This window comes from Camelus bactrianus, chromosome 10 (genome assembly GCF_048773025.1).
Source record: "Camelus bactrianus isolate YW-2024 breed Bactrian camel chromosome 10, ASM4877302v1, whole genome shotgun sequence".
Lineage (NCBI taxonomy): Eukaryota > Metazoa > Chordata > Mammalia > Artiodactyla > Camelidae > Camelus > Camelus bactrianus.
In genome coordinates this window covers 29275471-29297004 of record NC_133548.1, presented here as the reverse complement: position 1 = coordinate 29297004, position 21534 = coordinate 29275471, and the positions used below count along the sequence as shown (strand labels likewise).

At 42.9% G+C, this 21534-nt stretch overlaps 1 protein-coding gene across 1 annotated transcript in view; it reads right to left on the bottom strand.

Moving 5' to 3' along the window:
- The window catches only part of LGR4 (leucine rich repeat containing G protein-coupled receptor 4), a 93021-nt gene that overhangs the window by 28800 nt on the left and 42687 nt on the right, over positions 1-21534 (bottom strand). The window contains exon 2 of the mRNA XM_074372223.1: positions 15150-15221. Coding sequence (XP_074228324.1) covers positions 15150-15221 — 72 coding nt within the window. The remainder of the gene's footprint in view (positions 1-15149; positions 15222-21534) is intronic.

The window sequence follows — 21534 nt, the reverse complement described above, 5'->3', positions numbered from 1 at the left end:
GTCAACCCATTAGTCAGAAACTGCTTTCTCAGCATCTCCTCCTTGAAAACAGATAGCGTCCCACAGTCTCCCTTAGTGCAGGCTTAGGACAAGCTCTCTCGAGGGGCTTCCCCCCACCACCACCACACTCACTCATCGCATTCAGCTGATAAAGCTCATTGCCGTAATGCACTGTTTAAAAGGTCACATTTTTATAAGATCAAATTGGACCATAAGGACCACAATGGGCAATAACCTCCTTCCCTCAAGGGCGGCAAGTAGTCATATGACTATGGTATCTGAAAGGGAAAAAGCCAAAACAAAGCAAAACAAACAAAACAACAACACTATGAACAGACCAAAGCTGTCACTGGATTCACATTCTCTTGTCTCTAATATTAGTTTCGAACGTCCCCATATCTATGGGCTTTCCTTGAGTTCAGTCTATTGTATGAAAAGAGTATTTTACAAAGAAGCAAAGGAAATGGCAAAATGCAGAGCGTCTGATTTCCTTTACTTGTCGACAGAAAAGGGTGCTGAGCCACATTAGCCAAAATATTTGCTTCCTTTCCCCAAGTACCTGCCTCTTTATAAGCCCTGGGAAAACTAAAGTAGCTTCCAGAAGTCTCCTCTCTTTCTCTCCACTACTTATCGTTCGAAGAAGTGACCAAATGAGCCTGCATGTGGCTTATCCTGGAATCCAAGCCCGCTATCTGGAGAAGTAAACACCACTAGGATGCGGTGAGTGGTGACCACGCTGGGCAAGGGGACACGCTACTCACACCACTCCGACGGCTTCGTTGCTTCCTAGAGTCAAACATATCGGGTGGAGCCTTCTGGAATGTGTCTACCCACGTTTACCAAGCAGCTGGGTTAATGAATAATAAACACAGCCGCTTGGTAAATGAGCTGAAGCTTCAGCCAGGGCACCTTCCCGAGCCTCTTCACATTTTGCTTATTTCATGAGCCAGTATTTCTTACAGTAAATCCTGCGGGTGCTTCATGTCCAAAAATTCAGATGCAAGAGAGGGCAAAGTGATTAAAGAACAGGGTAAGGGACCAAGTCCCCAAAACTCTGGAAGAAAAACCCCACTAGCAAATGCACCCAGGTAGGTAGTCGCAGGCACTGGGTGAGGCCGTTTACGTGCATTTGTTTTAATCATCTCAGGACCATAGCCCCACTTCTCTGGGTCTCCAGGAGGCTAGGTGACTTGGAATAAGTCACACAGCGGGTGAGTGCGGGAACCAGCACTCCAGTTCTCACCTGGCTGGCTCCCACGCTCACCCACGTCCTTCTGCATGGCGATGCCTCTGGTGTGTCACCAAGAGGCTGGGCAATGACTCCCAGAAGGTGACACAAAATGAGTACAGGCGAGTCAGTATCTGTGTCTGAGCAGCGACAGCTCTCACACAGCAGACCAGCGTTCACAGCAGGGACTATGGGTGAGGAGCTCAGAGCTGCAAGGACGGAGGCGTTTTCTACAGACCAACGCTGCCATCCTCCCCACGGCCAAAGATGACCAGGGGGATGGAAGGAGGGAAGACAGGACCCCTGAGTGGCTACGGGTGGCAGGGGGCATGCTCTAAACCCACTCTGATGCTATGTAAGATATAGAGCACTCTCTGATGTGCTTTTATAGGAACGCCCGAGGAAAGAGAGGTGGCTGATCTTGGGGAAGACTTTGTCACCAACGGCCTCTCCTAGCAAAGACCAGCTCCTTCTCCTACGCCTGCATTTGTCTGTGCTACACCTGATGGTTTTCTTAGCATCCCACTTCACGAGAACCTACTGTCTGGGTCCAGAAAACAGTTTTTTTTTTTTTTTTTTGACACCTCCACCTTTTTTTAATTTTGTTTTTTATTGAAGTGTAGTTGATTTACAATGTTTGTTTCTGGGATACAGCAAAGCAATTCAGTTATACATATACATATATACGTATATTTTTCAGATCCTTTTCCATTACATGTTATTACAAGAAATTGAATATAACTTGGTAAATGATGATATTTGTATCTTTTGTTATTCTTCTGATGACTGTGAAGCTCTAAGGAAAAAAACTCATTAGGGTGAGCCTGGAAGAGTGAACAGTGGTAAAATGTTCCACTTGCTCAGGGAAGAGGGTCCCAAGCATCACTGCCTCCTGCTCTGTGCCCCGTAGCTTCTCAGTCTCCAAAGCCCAGAGAGAACCTCATGCAGTTTCAGTCCATCCACTCTTTTCCTCTTCCTGCTGCCACCTGAGTCTAAGCCCTCATTTTCTTCCTCCTGGAATATTGCCATGAACCTCCACAAGACTCCTGCCTCAAACCACTTGATTGTAATACCGTGAGATCTAAATCTTAAACAGCACAACTCAGAGCATTTTCCCAAAGGCTTTTCCCCCCACGCTGAATTAGCAGGACTTCAGTATGGGCCTCTCTTCCTTTCTCACCTTACTCCCCAACGTTCCTTGTGTCCTATAGGTTAGTACATCAAGCTTTTCCCCCTCTGACACTTTGCCCTTGATACTTCAAAACACCCCCACTCCAGTGCCCCCCAGCTGGAACCTTACTCATCATCACTGTCCAAACTGGAGGCTACCTCCCTGTGACAGCAGTATGATATCACCTTCCTTTGATTCCACAGGTATCAACCCCCGCTTGTTGGATGCATCTTGTTTTGCTTCTGGTTACTATGAACGTGTCGCATCTCCTTCAAGTGTCTTACACATGCCTTATGGGCAGGAACTAGGTCATATTCATTTTGTGTCCTCTTACATGGGACCTCATGTGAAACAGACACTCCAGCGTTCGCTGGAATGCCTCAACGAAGCCCCAGGATCAGCCTCTGGATTCAAAAACAAGTGACGCTGCTACCTAAAGCGTGGGGAAAGCGTACTCATTATCTCCACGTTTCTGCATGTTTTCTCCTCTTGTTCCATTGCGACCCCCCCTCCCTCCTTCACTTCTACCCTTCCCTCTCCTAACGGGCCAGAGCTGCTTGGCTTGATTTTAAGTGCTGTGGCCACAGTGTTCTTTCTTAACCTTGGTGTATTTTCTTCAGGGAGTGAGGAGGGCCTTGAACAGAAGGACACCAGTCCACTGGTCAGTGGTGTTATCTCAACACACACTGGCTCGTGCACAGGATCACACAGAATTAAAACAAGTCTAGCAGGACTTCAAACGGGGACACGCTCTCCCTCAAGGCGACTCCTATTTATTCTGCTTGTTACAGCAGTCCCAGAGGCAGAGGCGGATTGGGGAGGGATGGAAAAAGGGTGGAGGAGAGGGAAACTGCCATCCATCAGCCTTCCTCTCCCATCGGATTTGGAGCCATTCCAGGAAACAGGATACAAGAGGCTCAGTGTCTGATGTCTTTATGGATCTGTTTTGCGTGCATTTATTATTCACAGGGACCATAAATTCACATTAGGGGCTCCTTCTAGGGGAGGCTAGAGTTTTCAATATATCCTCGATTCTTAATGCGTATGCTATATGATAGTTTCTATCTGCCATCCCTCCCAGAAGTAAGACAGGAACGGCGCTGGTTAAATGGACACGGATCCCCGGTCATCTGTGTCAGAGGGTTCGTATCTTCATGAAACATGCAGAATTAGACTGGGGTTTTTGCACGCGGGAAGCAATTTAAAGAAACGAGAGAGGCCGTGTGAAAGAGAGAGTATACCAATTGGTGTTAACTCCTTGAGAAGTGCCTGGGTTTAGGTTTCTTCTGGTTCATTACAGAAATGTCATTGTAGCCACTTAGCTGGAATTCCAGCCAAGAATCAATGGAGGAAGGACTACCATATCCGCACTGACTAGACACATGCACCGAGATGGTGCGGGGGGGAGGGCGGTGAGGGGTCAGAAGCTTCCAGCAGCTGTTGTGAGGAGCCGTGGGGTGAAGCAAGCAGAGGCAGGCCGAGCGACCGCAGCAGGAAGGCCCAGGCCCCAGCATGGTCTGCACGCAAACAATCGGGAGCTTTGCTCGGGGCCACCTCTCCATCCCCGAGAGAAGTGGTCCGGGCGTAGGTGACAGCCATAGCTTCCTGTCCATTCACGTGGTGCCTCCCTCCACTTTGCAGAGGTGGTTACCAGACAGCCTGGCACTGTGTCAAGTCCCAACCGAACGTGACTCTGTGCACCACCCTTCCTTCTTTCTGAGCCATGTTTATCTACCCCTCAGCCACGTCTTCTCGCCTCCCTCACCATTTCTTTCCACACCTTTGTCTCCCTACCCAACAGCTTCTCCTTGGAAGCCACACAGATGATCTCTCACTGCTTGTAACCCAAACACGTCCGGGCTGCCCCTCCTGAGAGGCCATCACGTTCTCTCCAGCGGGTGGATCAGCACGGCGTCGAGCTCCTGGCCAGCCCGAGACTCGCCCCCAGAGATGGCGTTTCCAGTTCAAAACCCAACTGGCCAGGTGAGGCCACGGGAAAGCGCCCAACAGGAGGTGAGTGGCGTCTTCCTACTAAATGTAACTTGAGGTCAGCAGGACCCCCAATTCTGGCAACAGTTTCAAGGTAAAATTTTTTTTAAAATGATAGGGCATACCTCTAATGAGTCCTTAATCATCAATTTGTTTTTATCTTAAGGCCCCACTAAGTGCTCAGAACTTTGCTGGTTCCCGGGGAAAACAGAGCGCAAGAAGTGATACTGTTCCCAGGCAGGGACATTTGGTAGCAGCACACAGTTACAGAAAACTAGCCCTTGTGCAGCACTTTCATTGTCATCGCCCGACTCCACTGGCCCTGACAGGGACTCCGTGCAGCGGGCCTGCTCCTGCTGCTTTGTAAACAGGTAAGGAAAGTGAGCCTATTGCCTCCACGCCTGGTCCAAGGTCCTGCAGCACAGCCAAACGATGTAAATCTCAGAAATAAAGCGAGGTAATTAAAAATAAAATGATGTAAACGCTAAAAGCAGAACAATGTTGTTTCGCGTTATTTTCTATAAATGACTTCCGAAAGGACCAATGCGTGTGGCTATTTTCTTAATGAATACAGAGAGCCAACAGCTAACTCGCATCCTTCACAGCTCCCCTTGGACAGCCTTCTTACCGAGGTTAAATAAACCTCACTGGACACAGTAAATCAGAGCCCAGAATCAACTAACCATGTTTCACTTACCCTTTTCTTCCCATACCAGGGAAGCATTTTATATTTTCATATAACTTTCATGTAAGTTTCATATGCAAAATTCAAATGTGTTTTATGAACATGCATGTATTAAGAATCCTTATTATGGAAATTCCCGAAGTTTTTAATATAGTCTTCCTTTACAGAGAAGGGAAAAATTATTTCATATATATTATATTACCTTACATATTTCTGTTTAAAAGCACAAAAACGAAAGCAGTAATGCTTATCAAAAAATAAACTCATCCTTGCTAAAACTCAGCCTACGGGCCACCTAGAACTCTTCCACATACTACAAGAGCTTTATTCAATTCAGAGAAACTTACATTCCACCAGCACCCAATTGCCCTTTGTGTTTTCCACTTCCTCGTACCGTCAGTAACCCATAGAAGACTTTATTTTATAGATAAATCAGTAAAAACCCTGGCAATGGTTACATTTCCTGAGCACAGTTTACTCTGACAACCTAGTCATTTATCCTCTGGCAATAAACACACACAATATCCACCCATAGGATGAAACATGTTACAGCTTTAAAACACATTTACAGCTGACATCAGCCAACAAAGACTGACCTTCTGTGACAAGCTATAGGTATGGCAAAGTAAATACTGAGTTTTCCCAAGACACTTCTCATTTCTTTTCTTTCACAGAAGGATAATTCATTAAACATAAAACTTCAGTGGAATTTAATTTTTACATAGGCTGATAAGATTTATTACATCAATAAACTCAAAATAAGAAGAAATCCTTTGTCTTAGCCCCTCCCTCAGTGTCAAGGTCAAAAACATGGTCACTGTCAGCAAAGGTCACACAGGAGAGAAGGGTGACAAAAGGCCCTACGTTTAGAGGAAAGTCAGTGGAGCTGAAGAGACAGGTGCATCCTGACATATGCAGAGCACAGAATAACAAGGCCCTCAGCCCAGCACTAAGGGGTGAGCAGCAGAGAAAGGGCAAGAGCAAATGGGAAAAGAAAGACCAGGGAAGGCTCCCTAGGGCCGTAAGGGCTCAAAACGGACCGGATAAAACGAGCGAGATGTGCATAGTATGCAGAGGAACCATGGCACATACTGCTGGTTGTCTGCCAAACACTCATTCCCTCCTTCCTGGCAGAGCCTGGATTTATTCAAATATGACTCAGCTCCATGAGTAAATTCTGATTGGTCTTAACCAACCAGGCTGAGAAAAGAAATTGTACACATCTACCAAAAGTCTGGAAGTATATACAACAAAATATTAACCATGGGTATCGTTCAGTGGTAAGATGATGGGTGATTATTTTTCCTCTCTTCTCCTTATCTTTTTACGCATCCAGATTTTTTAAATTGAGTATTCATTGATTTTAGGATCATTTACTTACAAAACCGAGTGCGTCAATGATACAAATATTTCTAACATCTCTAACATAACCTTCTTTGATGTATCTATAAAGTCCAACAGGGGAAAACGATGAACAAATCCTGAGTTAAAAGTTCCACTAAAGCATATAAAATTGTGTCAAACAAGCATGGCTTGACTAAGAGTGGACAATACATGAAAGAAATGACTTTTCCTCACTGGAAAATTCGATCGTGCTGGTAGACTATTAAATACATTTTCACTCACTTGAAGTCAGTACTCCTTTTAGTCAAAGAACAAATAATTAGCTTTGATGACCATGGATACGTGAGCCAGCAAACTGTGGGTTCATTTGCCTCTCTACACTTTCTGAACTCAATGTCAGACACTTTAACAATGAACTGCTGATTCTCCCACTGGATTTTCCCTAGTTGCTTATGAAACACTGACTTTACCCAAGTTCTGAGTCTATCACATGTCTTATTGCCTCTACTTCGAAGCTGCTAAGCACTTAGGAGCCTGCTGGTTCCACTGTAAACCTAAATTATTTGAGCTTTAACCTTCCTATTCTTCAGTGATCCCTTGTTCATTTCAGGTTGACCCAAGGAAACAAACATTGCCCACAGTGTGTCTACTCACTAGATTCCAGTGGGCTGTCATAACTATGGTTTCTTTCTCTTGGGCATGTTTTCCAACCCTTCTGTTTCCTTTGGGGGACTCCTTCTCTGCTCCAGGTAGTCCTAGCTGGGGTGAGTCCAGGACCCAGGTTGGACCATACCAACCAGAACAGTCAAGTGACTAGCTCAAGGACAGGCACATGAGGCCAGTCTGGCCAACCAGAGTCCTACTGGGAATTTTCTGCTGAAGGCAGCAAGGAAGACTTTCGATGTCCATCTTGAATCTCAAGATGCAAAGACGTCCGTGGGGCTGCTGGAAGGTTATATTTCCCCCTACATGGAGACAGGCTGCTTGCAACAGGAAAGAACAAAGCCAAAACATAAAAGCAGAGACAACTGAAGCCGAGAGAAATGGCAAGCATGAGAAAACTCGCATAACTCTGAAACCCTGAGATCCAAGACCATCTGAAGTCAACTCTACCTCTGATCTTCCTAGTTCTACGTGAAATAATAAATCCTCTTTTATGCCTCAGGTGGGTTTCTTTGATACAGTATATATTCTAAACTTTATCTACTCTCCCTAAACCAGAACTATCTCCTAGCAGTCCCCAAATGTCTGCTTTGTGATGAACTTCTTTACTCCAAAGTCACTCTTTACAACCCTCAGTAGAAATGATTCTTTAAAGCCCACCCCCCGTAACACACACACAACCACTTAAATTTAGGACCTTTTCACATTATCTGGCTACAGGCAACTTTCTAGCATAGCCATGCTGATTACTCCTTTCTTGTGAAAAGCCTCCCCTCCCACAGGTCCCGGGGCACAGTCCTGCCCTAGTTCTCCTGCTCCTCCTCCACTTGGTCTCCTTCCCACACCCTGATTCGAGTGTTTCCCAACGAGCTGTCTTTCCGTCTACCCTCTTTCCCTTGGCAAGCTCTTCCAACCTAATGTTTCCAATAATCCCCTCAAAAGAAAGGACTCTAAAATCCATACCCATGAAACTCTCTTCTACAATCTCCATCCATGAACATCTAGTCTGGACTCCACACCTGTATTTCCAGATGCCCTGATCCATCTCTCACCTAAATTCAATATGTATGTTCAAAATGGCTTGCAATAGCTTCTCTTCTGAAACAATTTCTCTTTCTTTAATTTAGTAGTCTTTAATTTTGCCAAAGCACCACCGGACTCCTGGTAATCTTAAAATGAAGTGTTACCCACCGCACCGCCCTCATCCCAGCTGAGACACCCTTCTATTCCCACAGTCGCTTTTGCATAGTTTCCTCCTCCCTCTCCCCGCTTCTCAGCCACCCTTGTTCCGATTCTCCCAATCCTCACCTGGACTTTGCCATTATCGTCCTCGTTTGTCTCCTTGCACCCGCTCAGTCCCAAGCATCCTGCCCTCTGCTAGGTGATTACACTGACAGAAGGTCACATCTGATCAAGTCATTCCCTAGCTCAAGAAACTTCAATAGCCACTCAGAAGTTGACACTCCTCCATTAGTCGGCCAAGAAAGGTCCTCAGCCTGGCCCCGAACTCCTTTCAAGGTTTCTTTCCTGTAATGTCCTTTCAAGAATTCAGTCCTAAAACCAAACCAAACACCAAAGCATTCCTCCTACCTACCCCATTCTGTCTCCACAGCTTTGCTCATCCTGCTTTTCCCACATCCCTTCGGGAATAACTCTGACCATCCCTCACGGCTCTCCAGAAATGCCGACTCTGTGATGAAGCCTTCCTTAATCTTCTTTGCGGGAAGGTATTTCCCTTCTCCTTTGAATTCCCATAGCTCTACTATACCACTGTCTCTCTTGAAGGCAAGCATCCCAGTTTAATTCAACACTGCATACAGTGCTTTACCTAACAAAAGTTTATTGAATCAATGAATTGCCTAATAAGTCTTTCCTCATCCTTTCCACATAGACAAGGGCATAGTCAGACGTGGGACTGAAACCAGGTCCTTTACTAACGTGCTGTGTGATCTTGGGAAAGTTACTTAACCTCTCTGAGGAAAAACTCAGCCTCCTTCCTCATCAGCACAATGGGAATAAACATAGCTCACAGAGTTGCATGAGTTAAAACAATATTCTGGTAGGGCCTATCCGGTACATAGTAGGTCCAATTAGTACAAGGTCCCTCCCACCTCTCTTTTCACCCTCATTCCCTAATCTCAAAGCTCCCCAAATGATACACAGCAAATGGTATGAATCAGAACATCAATACTCCTCTGTGAGATCACTCTGTACTTCCCAACAGCAAGTGCCATGAGCTTGGCTACCAAGTCGTCCTACTCAAACACATGAAGTGGGACAAGAGAACGCTTCCAAGAATACAAGATTTTTAAGTGTCAAATACCACTGGAGCAACTGAGGAGCTCTTTCAGTTTGGGGGAGGGATTTACTGCAGTTGATGAAGTTTACGTGAGAAGCCTTCATCAAGGGAGTGCTAAGCAAGTCAAACATTAGTTTGGAAATTCCTTGCAAGTGCTGGAAGAGAGCAATAGTCAGTTGCTTTCTACAGCTGCAAACAACCTGCAAGACTGAGATGACGTATATGCATCGCAGAGACATGGAAGCTGACGGGATGTCATGGACACACCACTGAACTACGCAGGTCTGATTCTAGCTCGGATGCAGGCTCGCTGTGGGGCGTGGAGCACGCTGCTCACCTATGCTGGGCCTTCATATTCTCCTCTATAAAATGGCACGACTGGACAAGAAAACCTCATTCTAGGAAGAACCCCTTGCTAACAAGCTTTTCGTCCAATGAACTTACTTAGGGAAAGGCTGAGTAACCAACCACCTTTGAGCATTAGCTGTGGACAGACTTAGAATTGCAGACGAGGGTCAACAGATGTCCTCTTAAGCTTCCCTCCAATTCTGTGCCTCTCAAGATAGTATCATTGCTCAGAAATTAAGAGGAAAGACTTGAATCAGATCAATGTGGATTCAAATCCTGGCTCCGCTAGTCACTGTATGACCACAGTGAGTTTTTCACCTCTCTAAAGCCCCCATGTCCTCATCTATAAATTAGGGTGATAATAAATTCTGTTTACATTCTAGGCATTGGAGTCTTGCAAGCATTAAATCAGACAGTGCATACTAAGTTTTTAGCACATAACAAGCTCTTGATAAATGTGGGCTGCCATTATTAATTCTACAGAACCCTAAAATCATTTACCAAGGGCAGACTTTGAAGATTTTTAATCATGTGCAGTAACTCAGACAGAGGCCACAAAAATCGGTTTCAGAAATTTAAAATGAATTATCAACACACACCATCAGGAGCACCTTGTGATTTTAGATTGTATCCTGAACCAGAAATTGGTTTCTTTCACTATAAAGAATACTAGGGGAAGAGCTATTACTTTTGACTAAGAATCACAGATCAGATCATACATACCAATGCCAGTTTTCTAAGTTTGACAACTATGTTGCAATTATTTAAGCAAATATCCTTGTGTTTTTGGAATAACCAAGGTGCTATTTAAGGTAAAGAGGCATTATGACTGCAACTTACTTTCAAATGGATCAGAAAAACAATGTACATACATTTCACATTTTATATTGTGAGTATGGGTACCTGTGTGTGTATGTATGCAGAGTACATTAACATTTGGGGAATCTGAGTGTACGGTACATGTAAAAATTCTTTACGTTTGCAACATTTTGTAAGTCTGAATTTATATACTTACGTGTGCATGTATATGTGTGTGTGTATATATAGTTTTATATATAAGTATTGGCCAAATTATTTAAAGTTTTTAATTTTGATGCACTCTGTTTCTATCTGATTTGAAATCTGATTTGAAATCTCCCTGTTCAAATTATTTACTAACCTTCTTTTGTAAAGTAAGGCCTCCACTTAGAATTAATTGTCCTACAGACCAAAAAAAAAAAAAGCACTCAGAGACCTAATTGTCACTTTAGCATTGTTATGCACTCCCAAGTCAAAGTACATTTTGAAATGGAAGGAATTATCCTAGTCTTGCAGTATGTATTAAACAATCATTGTATAAGTGCCAGAGCTGGCAACGGTTTCCACTGCTGTTGCAATATCGAAGCTCAAAGCAACATCCATGGATTCTTCACTGGTGGCCTATGGAAAAGGAGTTGGACGTTCCTTCTGCTGTTTCTAATTAAATCAATTTCACAACTCCACATTTCAGCCATTCCCTGCATGGCTCCCAGCGCCCTGACAGGTCTCAGGGAGGGCCGAAAATAGTTTTGGCAGCATCACAGCAGACAATAGACCCTGTGGATGCTAAATTCACATCTTCCAAAAATTCTGCCTTTCCTTTCACATCACTCACAGAAACCTGTATTGGCCCACTCCAATTCCCATCTCAAGCAAAACCACCTCTTCCCCTAATACCTCAAGACTGCAGTGTGCGAGAGGATTGAGTGACATTTACGTGACTCGTGTGGATGGAGCACTTTATGGTCATGAAGCACTTTTACATAAGTAATTGCCTTTTCCCTTTACAGTACTACTGTGAAGTCCCATTTTAAAGAGGAGGAAACTGAAGGGTGAAAAATCAAGAGACTGTCCCAAGATTTTGAACATTTTTTTTCTATTGAATTGAGGGCCAGATCCTATGTTTTTGGATTCCCAGAGAAAAAGTGTGTGTTGGGGGGGAATCAGTGAATGGCCTCTAGTCTTTTAGGACAAAAATCCTAGTCACCTCCCTTCACTCACACTCACAGCCAATTCAGCTCCTTCAGGATAAAGTCTAAACTCCTTAGCTTAAAAAGTCCCTCAGTGATCTGGCCCCATCTCCTAAGATTTCTCTAGCTTTCAATAGCTCAAATTTCTCTGTATTTCAGTTGGAATAGCTAACAACTTCCTGAATGCTAACGCTTCTGAAATGTCTACCTCTGTGCCTTTGCACATGCTATAAGGGTCTTCCTGGAGCACCTTTACCACCTAACCTCATCTGGCTAATTCCCGCGTGTCCTTCAAGACTCAGCTGAAGTTATTCAGCAAAGGCTTTCCCAAGTCCTCCAGTCTCAAGGCAATGGGTTACTTTAGGCTTCCACTGACCCTGCACACACTTCATCAGCAGTCCTTACCATGCTGCACTGAGTGTTGGGTTCATCTCTTCCTCTGGACTGATGCTGTCCAACCGAACTTTCTACAGACGTGGAAGCTTTCCATATCTATACTATCCATGACAACAGCCACTCACCACAGGTGGTTACTGAGCACTTGAAAGATGGCTAGTTCAATGAAAGAACTGGAGATTTAAATTTTATTTCACTTAATTGTTGTAAATCTAGATTTAAATAACCACCTGTGGCAAGTGGCTATGCTATTGGACAGCACAGCTCCAGACAGTCAGCTCCAAGGACAAAGACCATACTTACTTGCCTCTGTGTCCCTGGCACCCACCACAGGACCTAGCAGAGAGCAGGATTCAGTGCTTGTCGAAAGAATAAGTGAATGTGCAAAGAAAGCATCTATAAACACTTCCTAACCTTACTTGGGAAGTGATTCCACTCAATACTCTGAGCATTCCGGATTATTGTATAAAATTCAGCCAAACCACTCACATCTTATAAAGTGCACCACATTAATGATCAAGGGGAAAAAAAAAACTCTCAGTAAATCCCTCATTTCTGTTCAGGGTACTTCAGCTCCACACTCACTCTTAAATGACTTCCAGATGACTTCTGGACAAATGGTGATGCTGTTTATGAAATATTACAATACTCATGGCAGCATCATTCTGGAATGTCAAAATCAACCATGGTGTTTTATAAAGAAAAAACATGGGATTTTTATTCTGCTTATTATATTAACATGGAAAAGAAATTCCCTTGAATGCCTTAAGTATTCCTAGCGTATTAAAGACTGTTTTGAAAGATTCTTTAAAATCAGCCATCAGCGCTCCTGACTGAATTCATTTTTGAAATCCCATACGGTATTTGGAGGAGCTGGACTGACTTGATTTGATGGGCTTCCTCACTGTGAGATGCCAAATACGGACAGAATGCGACCTCGCTAGAAAGGACTGGCAGTCAAATCCAATTTGGTTCCAATTAAAATTCTCGCTTGACAGAATTCAGGAGCTTGACATATGCTTGGTCATTTGAGATTTTCAGAAATCCAAGATGCGAACTTCACAAAGCAGAGATTAACCAGGGAGGACTCCGCATCCTGGAGCTCACTACCAAATCCCTCTGAGTGAAGCTGGCTGGGAATCAAAGGCGTGGACAAAGGTGGTCTGCACACATTGGCCCACCCGGAGTAAGGACAGCGTCTCCATTTCCCACCGGAGGAAGGGTGGTGGGGGTACGGCTCACATCCCCAACGGTTATACAGTGACTGAATCACCACTCATTAATGTCCTTTCATTGTATAATTACTTCTGTAAAGGGAGACTAATCCTTAAGGCTAAAACTGCATGTGAATTAAAAAGAAATAGGTAAAGCATCTGAGAGCTTGACTTGGGAGGGTGGGAGGTAGGGGGCTTCAAATACCTAGTTCACTCCCTTCTCATCCAATTTAAAAAATTTAATTAGAAATTAATAACTATGTCTTACAAAATAATGAATGTTCACTATAGAAAAAAATTGGCAAAAATAAAATAAAACATACACTTAACCCTGGTGTCCAGAGACAGCATTTGGTATATGGGCTGCTGCCTTTTTTTTTCCCTCCTCCCTCTTAGGCACTTTTAAAATCATGAAATAAATACTAGCTTGCATTTACATAACACTGACTCTGTTTCATGCACTGCCTTAAGTACTTAACATCTATTTTAATTCATTCTGCCTTCACCAGCATCCTATGAGAGAGGTTTCTGTTGTTATCAGTACCTTATAGACAAAGAAACCAAACAGAGGGAGGTTAAGTAACTTGACCCAGTTCACAAGCTTGGAAGTGGCAAATGATCTCCGTCCCATTTTGGCTGTGGGAACATTATGTTCAACTAAGTAGTGTGGGAAGGAAAATGTCCCCTTAACTTCATTAAATCCTTAACTGCTGTTTCAGGGCTGTCGGAAGCAGGGAGGCACAACCTGCGTGTCCTATACTTGATGCCTGTTCCCCACACGCGGGGAGGGGCTGAGCTGAGCTGGGAGACCGTCACTGACTTGGATCTAATTAATACTCCACAGCTGGCTGTAGGGCACAATCTGTAATATGAATTTAGATTCCTCCAGGGCTATGTCTCTTTGATGTTCTAACCATCAGACTGTCACCTTCCTGCCTCCACATCTTACATAACCCATTCACTTAGCCATTTTTAAAAGCCTACATTTAACTCGCTTCAACTCTGATTTTATTTTATTTTTCACCTGGGTTCTTAAAACACATTGTTCCCGATTCCTTTAAAATATAAAAGGGCTTATTTTGATTATGAACTTCAAATAAGTATGGAGAGCAAACCAAAATGGAGGTTACTGAGTTCAATCCCCAGTCCCTCCATTAAATAAATCAATGAATAAACCTAATTACCTCCTCCCCCACAAAATAAATAAATAATTTTTTTTTTTTTTAATGGAGGTCACAACAGGTGGAAAGAAATTCTCCACCATGCAAACTGTTAAATTGGAAATGTGAGATGGCGCTGACAAGTTCAGAAACACGCTTAAAGTTAAAGGTGAGACCCGGAAGATGTTCCACATCCTCACCCCATCTCTAAAGATCACCTGCAAATGTCCAAGGAGACAGTTTTCTGCTCGATCACGCTGACGTTGTCAGGACCCTGCAATGCCTTGGATTATTCTGTACGGTTGTGTTACCCACACAGCAAATCCTATGGCAACCAGCGTAATTACACAGCAGCCTTGTTATCGCGGAATAACACTGTAATTAACCTCTGTCACTGCAGCATTCATGGTCATAACAATTGTGGCAAAAAAAGTCCTATGGAAGTAACATTTTTAGTTCTGGCTTTCAAAAATAACTTCAGCAATCACACTTCTGAAAAGATCGAGTTTGTTTCCCCTCTAAAAGCATGATTCCCTCTGCACAAGGGCCACAGAACCAAGCCATCTGAGTGCCCCCTTAGAAACAATAGACTCTCTCTGCTGTGAGAGCATCCAACGAGAACGGAAGAAACACACACACAGACATTTCTCAAACGAATACTTACAGCTCCTCTAGAAAAGGGAAGTTCTTAAAAGCGTCTTCTGGTAAGTGAGTAATGTTGTTCATACTGATATCCCTGGAAAACATAAAGTTAAGAAGATTGTTAACTTAAAGCACTTAATTCAACAGAAAACTAATTAGGCGTTGAAATTTTGTAAAGCAAGAAAAATGGGCATAGAAGACAGACATAGGAATAGTCATAATTTAGCTTCAGGAGGCAATGCTCAGAAAGCAAAAAAGTTGAATCTTTTATTATAAATTATGAGACATGGTTATGTCTCATAATTTATAATGTACCCGGACCCTGGGTTTTTGCCCTTTAAGTATTCTTGGGAAAAAAGTCTTGAACTACCTACAGTGAGGGAGCCAGTGCGGCTTTTCAGTGCCTCTGGTATTCGAAGTTCCTGATAAAAATAACAAATGGATACCCAGTACTCGATAAAAAGAAATTTGCAGGGATGGGTGGCTTCTTAAGCCACTGTCAGCGACAATAAAGCAGGTCCTAACTGTGCCCCAGTCGTATTTTCTGCAAAACCTATAAAAGTCCTCCAGGTAATAGCTGCAAGTAGATTTCATTTTTAGAAATGAACAGATGCAGGCTACAGACAAGTGCATACATGACAGGTATGTGGTCCATTTCCAGTTTTTCCTTAAAGAGGCAGCAGAGAGGAGGGTACTGACCCGACGATTCAACTCGACAATTAACTAGTTCCAACAGCTGAAAAAATACTTTATTAACATTTCCTTCTTCCCTGGCAGCTGCCTTTTGAATTGGCCTCCTCCTTCCATACTCCATGCTACCTGTGAGAGACAGGTTCAGGCAGCCTCCCAGGTGAAGGGACAGTCCCAGCGTGCACTGGGTCGATTGCCTCACTCAGGTGCCTCTGCCTCTTCTCTGGTGGTAAATTCTGTGGCTCAGCCAGCAGGCCTCTCCTTTTTAGAAACCACCAGGAAAATGCACACCTGTGACCTTCCCATGACTAGATGAGACATACTGGTCTGAGGAGGTGGACGAGAAATCAAGCACACAAAAACCAGCTGGCAACACTAACGCTGTTCACTACTTCGGCTGGGTAAAAATTTCCTCTAAAGAAGAAGATGAGTCCCTTCTCCCATCTTTCCTCTCACTAAAATTCAAAAATGAGGGAGCAGGGGTAGAGTTCAGTGGTAGAATGTGTGCTTAGCATGCACGAGGTCCTGGGTTCAATCCCCCAGTACCTCTATTAAAATAAAATAAAATAAAATAAAATAAAATAAAATAAAATAAAATAAAATAAAATAAAATAAAATAAAAAATTAGAAATGGAATTTGCATCCCTTCTTGCTAGTCTGTCCCAAGTCAGGTTTGGAACACGTCCTGGCTTGGGAATAATCGTTAACTGTAGTAGCACCAGCAGGAGCAGTTAAATGCGGGGAATACTGATCATGTGATAAGACTGCACATCAAATCTCACTTTACAAATCAGGAAACTGAGGCTTACTGGGGCAAAATAACCTCCCTGAGGCCACCTCACAAGTGGTGTAACAGGAAATGTGAGCTCCAGAGTCCAAGATCTTAACTGCAAACTTGGAGCCCTTCTGAAGTGCCATTTGAATCCTGCTTTTTAACTCCAGTGGTAGTCCAGACATACAGCAAACCTTCCATCCTACCAAGGTTAAAAAGAGGGAGGGAAATTTAACAAAAAAAAAAAAAAAAAAAAAAAAAGGAGGAGGCGGAAGACAGCCCCCAAGACTTTGGCACAATCATCAGTGAATTTCAGGAAAAGCACTTCTGCTAGATGATTTTTTAAAAAATGAACTATAAATAAATTCAGCAATTGAGGAAACAAAGTTCATATAAATTTCTCAGAGCCTGAAATTTCTCTGGAGATGACTCCTATGACCATAGAGATTCACGTGCATTTCAAAATTGTGTATCATTGAAAACAACTTAAGTGCTACTAAGGATAACTTATAGAAAGATTAATATACTCCTCAAGGAATGATCATTTTTAAACACCGTCTCGGAGACTACTTCAGTTACCTAAAGTTATTCCTGGGGAACGGGAGGTGGAACTCTTGGTTTTTCAGAAACCCCGGAGCAAGATACTAGAGAAATTGCACCAGAATAGGAGCCAGAAGGAGCACTGTTTAATCCAGGGTCTCAGTTTGCTCACCTGTAAAATGAGGGAGTTGAACTGATTGACCGGGGGCTTCCTGACCAGATATTACACACTTCTGTGATTCACCCTTTTTTTTTTTTTTTTTTTTGTAATTTTCATGGAGGGGCTTGAAATGAAAACACATGAGGTTCATTTTACGGAAAAAGCATGTTTCTGAAACATTTACCATAACACAAAACTTATAGACTATATATTAGTTTGCCATTATAAAACTCGAGTCACTCCCCCTGGAAACACATTTGCCCTGAACCAATAAAATCACTCTTAAGAAAACAGCAAACTTTTAATCACATTGAAAAGCAAACGATAATTTGAGTCAGCAGTGATTCTGTAAAATATCACACAACTGTGATGCTCTGTAGACATTCCAGTAAAGCAGAAAGGAGGACAACCATAATTTATTACTCTAAAAAGAAGGTACAGCATACCGTTCCCTCTACCTGAATTCAGGTGAGTCTCGCAGCAACAGAAGAACTGACTAACTGCCCCACCAGGAAGACACATAATTATGAGAGAATTTTCACCGTGCTCGTCTCTGCATTCCAATTTTTTTAAATGCATACACCTCTATCACTCACTTTTTCCCCCTCAGAGTAACAAGACATAACAGGCAGTTTTGCTGTGAGCTAGAAAAGCAATTAGTGGCACTCCATATTTACAAACCAGTACGTGTTAAACACGTGGTGAGGTTTTGTTTCAAAGCTTCAGATTCAGAGCGAACACTCACTTCCAAATTGTTCTGAATTTCAAAGACGAAGAGAAGTTCTATGTTTCTAGGTGTTTTCCTTCCTATTTTCTGGGCCTCAGTTGCCAAAGATTTGTGAATAAGGAAGAGGAAAAAATAAAAATAAAAGAAAGAAAGGGAGGGGGGACCAGCAAGATGTTATCTCCGGAGAAGCTCTGGAAACATGTGGTTACAGCATATAAGGTGGGTGGGTACTCATTTAAACTAATGAGGGCTAATGGTGATAAACAACCTACAGGCAGCCTTAACAGCAGACTCCAGCCCTGACATCACCAACTTAGGCAAGGGAACCTTAAGGCTGGACAAGGATGCTGGGAGTGAGTTAACACCCAAACAGAAGCCCTAAGCCAATAATTACAAGTATATTGAGCTCATCAGCCATATAAATTATTAAAATACCTAAGTCAAAGAGAGCTGGAGAGACATTTTTCAGCTCGAAGAGAACACCTCTGGGTCACTGCCTTGACATTCATTATGAGCAACACAATCTTGCCAGGAACATCAGTAATTAAACCCAGAGATCTGCTATCCTGGGTTCCTATGAAGAAAATAAATATAACACAGAAAATAAAATCATCACACAAGGTCAGAGCACCACTGACTCAGAAATATCTCTGAAGGGTAATTTCAAGAGAACTGATGGCCTTACATGGGGCTGGCTGGGCGTGGTTGGTAGGACCAAGCTTGGGAGACCAAGGCTCACGCGTGGATTCACCATCACGAGCTGTGTGATCTGGGGCAAGCTGCTCATCTTTTCTGAGCCCTGGCTTCTCCATTTGCAAAAATGGAGGCAGTAATAACTAAGCCCTGTAGAATGTGGTGAAGATCAGAAGATGTCAAGTCGCAGAGAAGAAGCTAAATAAGGAACAGGTGTCAGCTTATCCTCCTTGCTGCTCCTGGAAGCTGTCTGAATCCAGGGGACTGAGAGCCAGAGCCCGAGAATCTCACTGCCTATGGTGGCCTTCCTTCCCAGAAAAGAATCCACTCCTACACGAGAGAAATACTAAATGGTGTAGACAGCCTAGACCCTAGAGGTGTTCCTCACCGCAAAACTGGACTTGAAACTCCAGAACTGCAGGAGTTGAAGATGTCAAGATAGAGGAGCAACTTGAGATGAAATACTTTGTTTTAAAAGAAAAAAGTTGAGGCCCAGTTGTTGACAGTCAAAAAAGGAAGGAAGGAAAGAAAGAGGGAAGGAGGAAGAAATAAATTACATTCTTATAGGAAACTTTTAGAAGGACCGGGAAGACAAGAGCCATTTTCAAAAAGATCACGGTGACTTCAAGCACTTAAGTGACAAAGCAGGGGACAGAATCCAGAGCTTTTACTCAGCAGGGGGGAGGGGGGGAATGCCTGAATGCATCTTTTCTATGCATACTGGTTCTGTAACAGATTTCTCTATGGTTAGGTCTCTGAAGGGACAACAGCTGGAACAGGGCACACACCCACACCTGCATATCACACCTACACAATGCAGTGCCACCCCCCAATTTTTACAACAGAGATGGAAAATGCAAAAGCACACCCCGCTACTAGGAAAATAAAGGGGAACGCCCCAACTCCAGCGGTCACTGATTTCAAAATTAAAATTGAAAGGGTGCAATTGTTTAATTGAAACTGCTAAGTCTCCCCAGTGGTTCAACTATCATCTTTTTTTTTTTTTTGGCCGTCATAAAATTCACCAACGCTAAAGGATCTACAGAGTGAAGAGGAACATCATGTTTCAACAAGGTACCTTTTAAAATCCCTGTAAAATGCTCCCAAAGCGAGCCTAACCTGTTTGCTGACGGCCCAGCATGTACCCCGTGGACTCCGCCACTGCGTGCTTGCCCGTCTGGGCCTTTGGCCATGGAACTATTTAATTTTAAATATACTGTGATTGACCCAATGTGATCCAAATTTGAATAAATTCTCCTATGTGTGTTAGATAAAACTGCACTGCTGTTGCCATGATGTTGATAACAACTCAAATATTACCCGGCATTCCAAACAGTCGATAAATTAGTAAATTACAGCCAGGTTCTACAGAACACGGCGTCCTCTAATACGTTCTCTAGAAAATGCTGGTGATGTCTTTAAACTCAACAGACACAGATTAATAATGATTAAGGACTAATACTATTCCAGTGACTCTTCCAGGGTCTTGTCATCCACCAAAAATTTTCAGGCCCATCTCCAACGAACAGATGTCTATGGTATGAACAAAGACAAAAAAACTAATGCTGAATTTGAAAAATGCCACCGTGGAACCAGTTGGAAGGGAAGTACTCTCTCGTTCACAAGTAGTGTAGACATATATATATCACCAAAGTTCTAGTCAAAGCTTGTGAAGAGTTTAATTTCCTTTTTCACGGTATTCTGTATCTTCGGGCAAGTGATCTCTTTTTCTCCCCACTTTTATAATAACAAAGCAACCGATGTTCCCTGATTTTAAAGAACTGAAATACAGAGGAAACCGTCCACAGTATCAATACTCCAAAATAACCACTGTCATACTTCAAGGAGGTCATTACAGATTCTCTTTCTGTGTGTGGTATATAATTTTACAAATATGAAATCCTACAGTTCTGAACATACTTATCTCTTGACATCTAAGAGGCTTCGTCTGCAAAATGGAAAGAAGAATTCTCTGAAAATATCTTTTAATAAAAGCATTAAGTATTTAATCTATCTCCATGATATTTTTAGCAGGCCATATATCATGGGATGGGGACGTCTTTGCATCTGGAAGCCACTGAGCCAAAAGGAAAAGAGGTTAATTAAGGATTTTCCTTTTCAAGAGACAAGGAGACATACTGTCATCTATTTAACAAATATGTACAAAGCACCCTTTATCCACACAGGTGCAAGGCACTGCGCAAGGATGGTGAAACTTTTGTATCAAGAGATATGTTCACAGTTCTTTTTTCCTTTACTTTTTATAAATTAAAATCCATCAGTCCACTCTATTCTTAATTTGCTATTACTGCTTAAGACATTATTGCACGATTCAATTAAATTTAACCTTTCTAAAATGCATGATTGCAGTTGGAAAGAATTAAGAACAACTCCATGTATGTGAAGACACTGCTCTTTATTTATGCTGCAGAAATGGGGCCAAAACCATAAGGATGCCATTTTAGTTAGATTTTGCTCCAGAGAGATTTTTTTCTAACTGTACGTGCTTTAGCACTGCTAGATGGACACCCTTCTGATGCCGGGTGCAATATTTCTACTACTGTTTTAGGCAACGGGATAAATTGTCTCCACATTATCTGGCATCTTCTCTGGTGTTTCAAACACAAATGCTCAGGGCTTCCCAGGGGAAAGAATCCAAAACTTGATTCTCTGAGCCTTGCAATCCTTAAGAGGAGAGCTGGACAACGGTACTGACACTTAAAAATAAAGGCTAATTACTGCAGAGAAGTAAAGCTACCTTGTAAAGTTGTTATCTATTTAAGGTACTTGAACATCCTAGAAATCTTCCTAACAACACAGGAAGG